Source organism: Ostrea edulis, chromosome 2 (genome assembly GCF_947568905.1).
Source record: "Ostrea edulis chromosome 2, xbOstEdul1.1, whole genome shotgun sequence".
Classification (NCBI taxonomy): domain Eukaryota; kingdom Metazoa; phylum Mollusca; class Bivalvia; order Ostreida; family Ostreidae; genus Ostrea; species Ostrea edulis.
Window position 1 is genome coordinate 22,545,574 of NC_079165.1, and position 12,925 is coordinate 22,558,498.

Here is a 12,925-nt window from a genome sequence, read left to right on the forward strand (position 1 = left end):
CTCCATCGGGATTTTTTAGCGTTTGAATGAAAGAAAACCCGCAGAGAATACAGACGTTGTTTAAATCGCATGTTTTGTGTGCAGTCGTCTGTCAAATGCGCAGCCATTTTTATTGCATCTCTAACGTAAATAATGACGCAAAGGTTCATGGGAGAAAAATTATCGTTGGTATAAATCGACAGGGTCAATTTGATTGGCTTAACGAAAGGTCATGCGGACGTGACCCTATATGGGGCTACGTCAGATCCTAGTGTAGCGATCAAAGTGAGTGGATCTCAGGATCTGGTTTTAATCAGATTGTGTTTTTTATATACATGTAATTTATTTTGTCTTATCAAATTGTCTTATCAAATTTTATTTTCTTAATAGTAAAACGGGTTATGTTGTGAAGGCTACTACAGATGAAGAAAAGGTTCAATTTAGAGAACAGGTATTTCCCCCATCTACATGTACTGTGTACAAATATCATAACAGTACTATGATTTTATGAATTTCAAATGATTTTAGAGCGGAGAAATATTTGTGAAAGTACTTGATCATGTTATTTTTACAGGAGGCCCGTAGATTCATGACCCCCCACAAAGCCTTCACCTACAGGATGCATGATTATGAGTCAGTGGTTGGGCCAGTCAAGGGGGTGTACACCAAAGACAACTCCAACAACAAGGCCCGAGAACATGCGTTACTTGTGTCCAACAGACCGTCATTTGTTACCATTCTCACTCTGGGTAATGTCAATAACAAGTCGCCTTATATCCGATACTGTCATCAGATACTGTCATTTGTTGCATTAACATTTACCAAGGTAATAAAGAAAGCATTTCAGAGGTGTGTGCAATGTCTTTGATTGTTATGTCTTTAACTGACAGTAAGAGACTCAGCAGCAAGACTGCCAAATGGGGAAGGAACTCGCGGGGATATTTGTGAGCTTCTGAAAGACTCTCAGTTTTTAGCCCCAGGTGTTTCAGATGCCCAGGTATAGCTAATTTTACCCACTTAAATTATGATTGTAACAGTCAATGGAATTTTATGAAACACAGATAATTACAAAGTTTGCTTCCTGGTTCTGCAGTTGTACACTTTTAGTCATATCTTCCTTGGTAGATAAATGTGGTGGTCAGTGGTGCCCTAGACAGATTACATTCAGAGAAAGATCCCTGTGTGAAGTACGACGTCAACCGCAAACTCTGGATTTACCTCCACCGGAACCGATCAGAAGAGGAATTTGGTCAGTTTTATCAATAGAGATTCATGATAAAAAGTAAAAAGTGCAGTAGGTGCTCCATAGTATAGAGAGGAAGGTACAATGTTTTTGTCAGTCTGTGCCAGGGAAAAATTACAATCCAAAGTAAAAAAAATGGGTATTTCTACAGGGCATTGTACTTTTACATTTGTATATGCGTACTGTACATGAACAGGTACACGCATTTCAAAGCAGGAAAAAATCTGTGGGATTTTTTGGAGTGAAGTGGGATGTTTTTCTTCTTGCAGAGAAAATTCATCAGGCCCATGGAGCAGCACAGAAAGCCAAAAAGTCATTACAGAAACCAAAGACACAAAAATCTGTCAGTATATTTGATAAAATTAATCAGAACATTAATACTTTGATTATTCCAGATCTGAATTGTGACATTGTTAATCATTGTTTATTGTTTTCAGGGCAAAGTAAAGGACACTTCAGTGAGCCTGTCTACCTCAGTATCGAGTCCAAGTCTTAAATCGGCCCTGAGCTCAGATACACTGGGTATAGACGACAGCATGTCGGTCACTCCAGCGAGTCCATCTGTGGCTCAGAGTCCAAGATCAAGTAAGCTGTTCCTAAAATTTGAAGTAAACAGTGATAATAAAAAATTGGTGGTGAGGGAAGGGATGTAAGTAGCTGCAATAATGTAGCCCTATCCAATTTTTTTTTATTCTGACGTTTTCGGGATAGGGCTACAATTCCATAGGATCTCCGTAATGGTGCAAAATAATTTTATGAATAACCGATAACAAACTCTGTGTATTAGTCCCAAATGTTGTTTACACCAAAAGGAGTACCAACTTTGTGCTCGGGCATGTCTAATAAAGGTGTTTTTCATTAAATATAATGTACAGCATACAAAGTTCTTTGTCTGCTTGTTATCGCGAGATCTCGTAGGTGGATCTAATGAAAAGCTTAAACATTGACAATCAGCGCGAAAATGTAGTTACTCGAGCCACTTCGACAAAGAAAGGAAAATCATATTGTTGCAGAAAGAATTTACACTCTGCTGTTCGGTTTTTAACTTGATATTAAATTCAAACCTTTTCAATACCGACGAAATAGCTTTCGCCTCCATACTTGTCCATTGATGTAAATACTACTTTATATGGCATATGCAAATGACTTGACAACCGGAAGTTGAAACTTCAGTACATCAAACATGGCGCACAATTATGAATCGAGAAATTGGAATTTATCGAAATTGTTGAAAACGGTAGAATAGAGCCTCACAAATCTAAAGTTGCAGGTTGTAAATTTATATATTGACTAAGAAACATAGAATATCATTTTATTTACATAAAGAAAGTCAGGAAATGTTTAGAATGAGCGCAAATGTTGCGGGAGTGAATCACTCCCGCATTTGCACCATTACGGAGATCCTAAGGAGTTGTAGCCCTCTCCCTAAAAAAAAAAAAAAAAAAAAAAAAAAAAAAAAGTCAGAGAGGGCTACATTATTGCAGCTAGGTTGTAAGGGATTCCTTTTTACTCTTCATTCCATAAATTGGAAGAAAGTTCGGTGTAGCCAGGAAGATAATCAAGAATTGATATTGAAATACCCCAGGTCTTAGGGATAACATATGGGTACCATTTTGAATTGTTGAATAACTTGCATTATTATTAGGCACATTGTTTCTAACAAACTCTACCTGTACATGTATTTTGTTAGGTAACAGTCCCTTAGTGGGTCAGGTGAGCCCAAGAGGTCTGTCTAACAGCAGTCCCAGGTCAACGGCTAACCAGGCAACAATAGCAGCCCTGAAGAATGCGGTCAGTGCAGGCACTGTTCCTGGGTCCCAGGGCAATATCCTCCACTCTCAGTCAGCTGCCACCATCCGTCTTCATTTGCAGCAGCAGCAACAACAGCTTCAGCAGAAAGCTAGTTCTGTATCCAGCACACCCCATAAATCTACAGGTATTATCTATACCCAGCACACCCAATAAACCAACAGGTATTATCTATAACCACCCAATAAATCTACAGGTATTATCTATACCCAGCACACCCAATAAATCTACAGGTATTATCTATACCCAGCACACCCAATAAACCAACAGGTATTATCTATAGCCACCCAATAAATCTACAGGTATTATCTATATCCAGCACACCCAATAAATCTACAGGTATTATCTATACCCAGCACACCCAATAAACCTACAGGTATTATCTATACCCACCCAATAAACCTACAGGTATTATCTATACCCAACCAATAAACCTACAGGTATTATCTATACTCATCCAATAAACCTACAGGTATTATCTATACCCAGCACACCCAATAAACCTACAGGTATTATCTATACCCAGCACACCCAATAAATCTACAGTTATTATCTATACCCACCCAATAAACCTACAGGTATTATCTATACCCAGCACACCCAATAAACCTACAGGCTATCTATACCCAGCACACCCAATAAATCTACAGGTATTATCTATACCCAGCACACCCAATAAACCAACAGGTATTATCTATAGCCACCCAATAAATCTACAGGTATTATCTATACCCAGCACACCCCATAAATCTACAGGTATTATCTATACCCAGCACACCCAATAAACCAACAGGTATTATCTATAGCCACCCAATAAATCTACAGGTATTATCTATACCCAGCACACCCAATAAATCTACAGGTATTATCTATACCCAGCACACCCAATAAACCAACAGGTATTATCTATAGCCACCCAATAAATCTACAGGTATTATCTATATCCAGCACACCCAACAAATCTACAGTTATTATCTATACCCAGCACACCCAATAAATCTACAGGTATTATCTATACCCAGCACACCCAATAAATCTACAGGTATTATCTATACCCAGCACACCCAATAAACCAACAGGTATTATCTATACCCACCCAACAAATCTACAGGTATTATCTATACCCAGCACACCCAACAAATCTACAGGTATTATCTATACCCACCCAATAAACCTACAGGTATTTTCTATACCCAGCACACCCAACAAATCTACAGGTATTATCTATACCCACCCAATAAACCTACAGGTATTATCTACACCCAATAAACCTACAGGTATTATCTGTACCCAGAACATCCAACAAATCTACAGGTATTTGTACCTAGCACACCTAACAAATTTACAGGTATTATCTATACCCAGCACACCCAACAAATCTACAGATACACCCAATAAACCTACAGGTATTATCTGTACCCAGAACATCCAACAAATCTACAGGTATTTGTACCTAGCACACCTAACAAATTTACAGGTATTATCTATACCCAGCACACCCAACAAATCTACAGGTATTATCTATACCCAGCACACCCAACAAATCTACAGGTATTTGTACCTAGCACACCTAACAAATTTACAGGTATTATCTATACCCATCACACCCAATAAACCTACAGGTATTATCTATACCCAGAACATCCAACAAATCTACAGGTATTATCTGTACCCAGTACACTCAATAAACCTTTAGGCATTTGTACCTAGCACACCTAACAAATCTACAGGTGTGTGTACTCAGCACACCCAATAAACCTGCAGGTATTTGTACCTAGCACACCCAATAAATTTACAGGTATCTCATACACCTAACAAATCTATAGGTATCTCACACACCTAACAAATCTACAGGTATCTCACACACTTAACAAAGCTACAGGTATCTCACACACCTAACAAATCTACAGGTATCTCGCACACCTAACAAACCTACAGGTATCTCACACACCTAACAAACCTACAGGTATCTCACACACCTAACAAATCTACAGGTATCTCACACACCTAATAAATCTACAGGTATCTCACACACCTAACAAATCTACAGGTATCTCACACACCTAACAAATCTATAGGTATCTCACACACCTAACAAACCTACAGGTATCTCACACACCTAACAAATCTATAAGTATCTCACACACCTAACAAATCTATAAGTATCTCACACACCTAACAAATCTACAGGTATCTCACACACCTAACAAATCTATAAGTATCTCACACACCTAACAAACCTACAGGTATCTCACACACCTAACAAATCTACAGGTATCTCACACATCTAGCAAATTTATAGATATCTCACACACCTAACAAATCTACAGGTATCTCACACACCTAACAAATCTATAAGTATCTCACACACCTAACAAACCTACAGGTATCTCACACACCTAACAAATCTACAGGTATCTCACACATCTAGCAAATTTATAGATATCTCACACACCTAACAAATCTACAGGTATCTCACACACCTAACAAATCTATAAGTATCTCACACACCTAACAAATCTACAGGTATCTCACACACCTAACAAATCTATAGGTATCTCACACACCTAACAAACCTACAGGTATCTCACACACCTAACAAATCTACAGGTATCTCACACACCTAACAAATCTACAGGTATCTCGCACACCTAACAAACCTACAGGTATCTCACACACCTAACAAATCTACAGGTATCTCGCACACCTAACAAATCTATAGGTATCTCACACACCTAACAAATCTACAGGTATCTCACACACCTAGTCTACAGGTATCTCACACACCTAACAAATCTACAGGTATCTCACACATCTAGCAAATTTATAGATATCTCACACACCTAACAAATCTACAGGTATCTCACACACCTAAAAATCTATAGATATCTCACACACCTAACAAATCTATAGGTATCTCACACACCTAACAAATCTACAGGTATCTCACACACCTAATCTACAGGTATCTCACACACCTAATGAATCTACAGGTATCTCACACACCTAACAAATCTACAGGTATCTCGCACACCTAACAAATCTATAGGTATCTCACACACCTAACAATTCTACAGGTATCTCACACACCTAACAAATCTACAGGTATCTCACACACTTAACAAAGCTACAGGTATCTCGCACACCTAATAAATCTACAGGTATCTCACACACCTAATGAATCTATAGGTATCTCACACACCTAACAAATCTATAGGTATCTCACACACCTAACAAATCTACAGGTATCTCACACACTTAACAAATCTACAGGTATCTCACACACCTAACAAATCTACAGGTATTATGTATACAGAATGGGAGATCAAGCAGCCATATTGAATATGCAATGATCGGTACCTTTAACTGGTTGTATATGTTAAAGAATTCTGTACTTTATCCTCTAGCTAAACCGGAGTCCCCCACGGTAACCATAGGATCTACTCGTAGTGACACCCCACAAGGATTACCCCAGTCAGTCCCTCTAGGACTTCTCCAGAGTCTGCGAACAGCCAGTCCAAATGTCACCCAGAGCATAACCAGTGCTCTGCGTCAGGAATTACTGGCACAGCGCCAAAATTCAGGCAGCCCTGCGCCCTCCCCTGTCATCAGCTCTACAGCGATCAATAAAGTAACAGAGAAGGTCACAATGGCTGCCACACCCACCAGTACCATGGCGACCACGCCTAGTGCTCAGCTGGTCACACGTCTGGTCCAGCAGGTGTCGGGAAATCAGATGGTGAATGTCAGCAATTTACTGGCTGCCCAGAGGGTTCAGGGGCCGCGAGGGAATGTCCCCACCACTCTGAAGATCCAGGGTAAGGAATGATGTTGCCAAATATGAAAAAATGCATGTACTTTGAGAAAAAAATTATTTCAAAATGAAAATATTAAGGAGTATCGGGCTGATATTGGAGTATCGGGTTGATATTGGAGTATCGGGTTGATATTGTAGTTATACCCCCCGCAACAAGTTGTGGGGGGGTATACTGGAATCGGGTTGTCCGTCTGTCTGTCCGTCCGTCTGTCTGTAGACGCAATGGTTTCTGGGCTCTAAAGCATTATCCTTTCCACCTACCGTCACCATATCATATATATGGACTACCCATGGGATGAAGATGTTCCCTATCGATTTTGGGGTCAAAAGGTCAAAGGTCAAGCACACTGGACATCGAAGTAGCAATATGGTTTCCGGGCTCTAAAGCGTTATCCTTTCCACCTACAGTCGCCATATCATACATATGGACTACCCATGGGATGAAGATGTTCCCTATCGATTTTGGGGTCAAAGGGTCAAAGGTCACGTGCACTGGACATCGAAGTAGCAATATGGTTCGGTTTGTCATGCCATTTGTTTTTTACACTCAGAAAAGAGGTAGTTTATACCTATTACCAACACCCTTTAGGAGATTGGGGTAAGCGGGGGGTATTCTTAGTGAGCATTGCTCACAGTACCTCTTGTTTCGGGCTGATTTTGTAGTCTCGGGTTGATATTGTAGTCTTGGGCTGATACAGGAGTTTAAAGTTAATGCTGGAGTCTCGGGTAGATATAGGAGTTTCAGGTTGATATTGGAGTCTTGGGTTAATGGTTACTGGGTATTTGTCTCGGGTTGATATGTTGGAGTCCCGGGTTGAGATTGTAGTCTCAGGTTGTTATTAGAGCCTATCGGGTTGATATTGGAGTCTCGGATTGATATTTGAGTATAAGGTTGATATTAGTCTCAGGTTGATACTGAAGTTTGAGTTTGATATGGAGTGATACAGGCTTTGTCTTATATTATTCTCCATTCAGAACATGAATGACACAATAGTTTCCTGAATGTTTTGCTGTGTACTTTGACAGGAGGTAACAATAGTTTCCTGAATGTTTTGCTGTGTACTTTGACAGGAGGTAACAATAGTTTCCTGAATGTTTTGCTGTATACTTTGACAGGAGGTAACAATAGTTTCCTGAATGTTTTGCTGTGTACTTTGACAGGAGGTAACTTATTTCCTGAATGTTTTGCTGTGTACTTTGACAGGAGGTAACTTGCTGCAGCCTGTGGGAGGAGGTAAACCTCTCCACTTGGCAGGAAAACCCCTCACTCAGGCTCGGGGTCAGCTGGTGCAGATTACAGGGAAAGGGGCTCAGCAGCTGATACAGACTCCTCAAGGTGCCTTACCCATCAGCATCATCCCACAAGGAGGTGGAGCTGCTGGGGTCATGACCCTAGGTCAACCAAGGACACCACCAGGTACAGAGTTTAGAATACATGTACTTTTTGAAATATTTTAAAGTTTTTCCAAGATATTTCAAATATTTACTTTTTTTCTTCTTTCTGCTGTGATTTATTGGTATCTAGTAGACTAAATTTTTTTTATAAATGTATACATGTACTTTTTGAAGAAATTATTTGAGCATGGTAAGCAGAGAATCAGAAGAGAGGGTGTTGACTTTACCTCCAGTACATGTACTGTTAGGGGTATGAGTTAACATTTTCCTCCCTGTCCCTGTGGGTTGATTTCAGGGTAGTCAGTATGACTCAGTCTCTATGTGTATGTTTCTATGTTATGTTTGGAGCGGGCTTAGGCTACGAAAATAGAAAATCTCTGCTTATCCCTTCTTATATAAAGAAGCGCTAAATCATAATTACACCAAGTAGTGCATCAGCTCCAACTGTGCCAAATTTTGAATTTGCTGAAATAAGTACATACAGTAAAATATCTGTATCTCGAATATGGTTTATCTCGAATACCCAGCTTGAGTCGAAATCGACCGCTGGTCCCGGCCGTGTTCCCTATATAAATGATTTAAAAATCTCCGGATATTTCGAACACGGTAATCTCGAATACCCTGCTTATGTCGAAGTATTTTCAAGGTCCAATGCCCTAAATTCACCTGGTTTATCTCGAAGAGCAGTCAATTTTCCGCTCTGCTTACCATACCTGGCGTCGTTAAGTCACACATTCACGCCCGCAGCAACACAAATCGACTGCTAATCCACGCTTGCCTTTTCCGAGTAGACCCAGGTCGCAATAATTGGTTCAACAGCTTGGGTAATTAGTGAAGCCTTCCCAAAATCACGGATTAAGTCTATTGCCAATTATGACCTAACACTCCCGATTCCAGGGACAGTGTTTTGAATGATACATGCTATATCATTAACATGTGGTTTAGATAAACGCACAAAATTGTCGAAGTGCGCTTGAAAAAAAGTAATGTCCATAATAACGAGAACGCATTTAATAATACACGCTTTATCACTAAAACTAGAACAGAGAAAACACGAAAATCTTCAAAGTGAACTCAAATCAAACAATTTGGATCACAGTAGCATATAAATAGAGACCCATGAAATTTTCAGCATTCGACAACATGTCTAAGACCTCCATTACGCTGTTCTTCGGGGACTAAGGTCTAGCTGCTGTCAGAAAAGTTCATTGAATAAAACATTGTAGACCATTTCAAACGTCAGAATTTTTCGTATCTTTGTAGTATTGTATAAAATAGCATGTGTATTAGTTGTACTTATGTACTTAATAGGATATTGTATTTAATAAGTTCTTTTTAAAAATCCGTCTTTTTTGTTTCTTACGTGATAAGTTCTTTCACTACAACGCAATAGCTACATCCAAGTCGAGCCTGGACATCAGTCAGTAAGCATACACATTTGCACGATCATCTTAATTTTGAAACACATTGTGAATTCAATGGGATGTTTATAGATATAAAAAACCCGAAATGTTTGTCTTTGAAATTTTACAATATTAATTTATCAACTTGCATTAAACTATAAGAAACGGAAACGGGGTTGTTGTTTATAATGCAAATCCCATACTATGCATCCAATATCCTCCTTCAAAAAGAATATTCAAGATCGATTTTGGATATCTCGAACCCCCGGATATCTCGAAGTTTTTTCGAAGTCCCTCGGACTTGAAGATAGAGATATTTTACCGTATATAAGTACATCTGTGGTAGATTTACGTGTTTATATTACCTCACCATGTGATAAGTGTACTTTTATGTGTGTTTTGAATTGACCATGGCATTTGTGTACATCTAATGGCATCTTTCCCGTGTTATTTACAGTTCCTTCAGATTCAGGGGCGACCAGCAGTCCTAACATACAAACAATCACCCGCACTTCTCAGGGAAATCCAGCCATTATCACTTCACAATCCAAAGTCGTTACCCCCTCACAAGGAGGCATTGTGGTAACACAGCTGCCCCCTGGACTGACTATTCGCCCAGGCAGCATTCCTGTGTCCTCTCACTGCAAGATGGTGAGCGGGGGACAGGCTGGGGGACAGGCTGGACTGCTGTCACAGATCATCATGCAGTCCTCTGGAGTTCTCACCGGTACCAGCTCCTCACATGCTCAGAGTAAGTCCTAGATTTTAGTGGTTCACAGGCCCAGATTAAGGCCTCAACTGTAATTGATCATGGACTCAGAGTAAGGCATTGATAGACTGAAAGTTTAAAGATTGGAGTAAGGCATTGATAGACTGAAAGTTAAAGACTGGGATTCTGGATTTATATAATGGTTCACAAACAAAGAGTTAAGCCTAGTTCAATTATTGACATCAAACTTTCACAGACATGGAGTGAAGTGTATGTTTATATACAAAATAAAGGAGTTTTATGCTGCAGCTTGTATTCCAATGGTGTCTTGTCCAACAATGAAAATATGTTGCTTTTAATCAGGGAATATCTTATAAATATCTCAATGAAATATGAACCATATTCAATGAAATAAATTGGGCAAGGGCTGTAGCATTTACTTTGTGTGGTGCTTGTATTTAAATGTTGAGATGAATATAATCAAGTTTCCATTGGCTGTTAAATGTTGAGATAAATATAATCATGTTTCCATTGGCTGTTAAATGTTGAGATAAATATAATCAAGTTTCCATTGGCTGTTAAATGTTGAGATAAGTATAATCAAGTTTCTATTGGCTGTTAAATGTTGAGATAAATATAATCAAGTTTCCATTGGCTGTTAAATGTTGAGATAAATATAATCAAGTTTCTATTGGCTGTTAAATGTTGAGATAAATATAATCAAGTTTCTATTGGCTGTTAAATGTTGAGATAAATATAATCAAGTTTCTATTGGCTGTTTTCAGGTATTGCTGGTGGTGTTCCGTTGCTGGTTAGTGGTGCTGGCGGGAAACCAGGACAGAACATCCAGGTGGTGCGGACAGTACTGGGTCAACAGGCCAATTTAAAACCCGGACAGGCCACCATTCTCATATCCCAACCCACTCTACAATCAAACGCTAATGTGATTCATACAGGACAATTAATCCAAAGTTCTGCCAAATCCAAAGCAGGCCCAGGCAAAACTCCGCCCGTTTATGCAAGAATAATTACACCTCCCCCAGGACAGAAGTCTGCCCCGGGGACCAACTCTCCGCAGCCCCCAGGAGCTGTCAGTGTACTTCAGACAGTCAATAAATTTATCTCTGTCGCAAATGCATCAGCCACCACTGTCTCACCTGCCTCATCTCCTGTTACCAAGGCAACAACAGACACGACACAAACCATAACCTTAGAAATGCCATCGGATGGAAACTCATGACAGGTTTTTTTTCTAGGACTAGTTGGTATAATATGCGACTTTCATTGTATTTACATCTCTTATGCAACAATTCAATGCATCGTAGAAGACTTTGCAAGATCATTACATATTTTTTAGACATCTTTAGGCCAACCTAGATAAATTCTATGTTTTAAGTCAACCAAGAGGGCATGTGTTTTGAACATTAGCAGAATGATAGAATACAAATAATAAAGTATGAAGCCAGAACTAAATATTTTTATTTTAGTTTTTCTGAGTTTAGATATTGCAAATTGAAAGAACTGGATATTTATGACCTGTTCGATAGTACATAATACAATAGGTGTGATTCTTTCATCTTTAGGAATGTTGTTCAGCATCAACAAAACTACTTTACAATTTTTGTTTGCTGATACATGTAGATACATTTCCAGAATTGTAAATGTCTATTGAGGACTTTATGTAATGGTGGGCCTAATGTAACCCCAATTTAAAAGATTTTGAAGAAGATTTCACATAAATTTTCCCCATTTTTAATTAAGGGCCAAATCAGTCCTCATTTCATACAATGTACATGTTCATAGTGTTTTGTTTAATATTTCACTCCCTCTTGCATAGCTTTAAAACAATATATACCTGACATTAAACACAGAATGTATTTTACTTGGCCTTACAACACCATTCTAGATATACCTGGTAGGTAAAGATTTTTTTGGTGAAGATCCAGGCTTTAGTGCATAATGAGACAATATTTTGTACAGAAATCCATTGTGGAGAACATATCAGCATTGATTCACTGTATCTTTCTATACCAAGGCCCTGCATCGTGTAGACTGTTTATAAATGATCAAAATTGTTACATTGGACCTGTGATTGTGAATGATAAATCCCCACAATACATGCAATATTTATGTATGGTTGGACTGAATAATTTTCACACTGGGTTGATAATTTATCTTTTCACATTGATTGAGGTGGAACGTTGGATTTCTTACAATGTCATGTAATGTGTGAAAGAGAGAGAGAGAGAGAGATTTCTACAAGTAAACTGCTATCCTGGACCTCTGTTTCAGGCATGTGATACTGTGTATGGCAAGATAATTATTTTTAATATTTATTATGAAAAGTATACTTTTATGAATTAAAAGGTTTGCATTTTCTCCTATAAATTGTTTATGGTTGTCATGTCCACATGTAGATTGCAATAAATATTGGGTATATACAGATGTTATATCTATGACACATAGTTGTATATACATGTATCTGTGAAGGAAGAAATTGTTACGTTTTAAAATACAAGAATCTCCCCAGACGAATTATGTAGATTAAAGTAAAATGATGTTGACTTCTT

The 12,925-nt window shown here is 38.7% G+C and overlaps 1 protein-coding gene across 4 annotated transcripts in view; it reads left to right on the forward strand.

Moving 5' to 3' along the window:
- The window catches only part of LOC125679101 (nuclear factor related to kappa-B-binding protein-like), a 28,190-nt gene extending 15,265 nt beyond the window's left edge, over positions 1 to 12,925 (forward strand). For all 4 annotated transcript variants that reach the window (XM_048918049.2, XM_056156422.1, XM_048918048.2 and 1 more), the window contains exons 16-26: positions 370 to 430; positions 554 to 728; positions 870 to 976; positions 1,105 to 1,228; positions 1,492 to 1,565; positions 1,660 to 1,807; positions 2,913 to 3,158; positions 6,439 to 6,849; positions 8,053 to 8,265; positions 10,104 to 10,397; positions 11,141 to 12,925. In XM_048918049.2, coding sequence (XP_048774006.1) covers positions 370 to 430; positions 554 to 728; positions 870 to 976; positions 1,105 to 1,228; positions 1,492 to 1,565; positions 1,660 to 1,807; positions 2,913 to 3,158; positions 6,439 to 6,849; positions 8,053 to 8,265; positions 10,104 to 10,397; positions 11,141 to 11,595 — 2,308 coding nt within the window. In that variant the 3' untranslated portion in view covers positions 11,596 to 12,925. The remainder of the gene's footprint in view (positions 1 to 369; positions 431 to 553; positions 729 to 869; positions 977 to 1,104; positions 1,229 to 1,491; positions 1,566 to 1,659; positions 1,808 to 2,912; positions 3,159 to 6,438; positions 6,850 to 8,052; positions 8,266 to 10,103; positions 10,398 to 11,140) is intronic.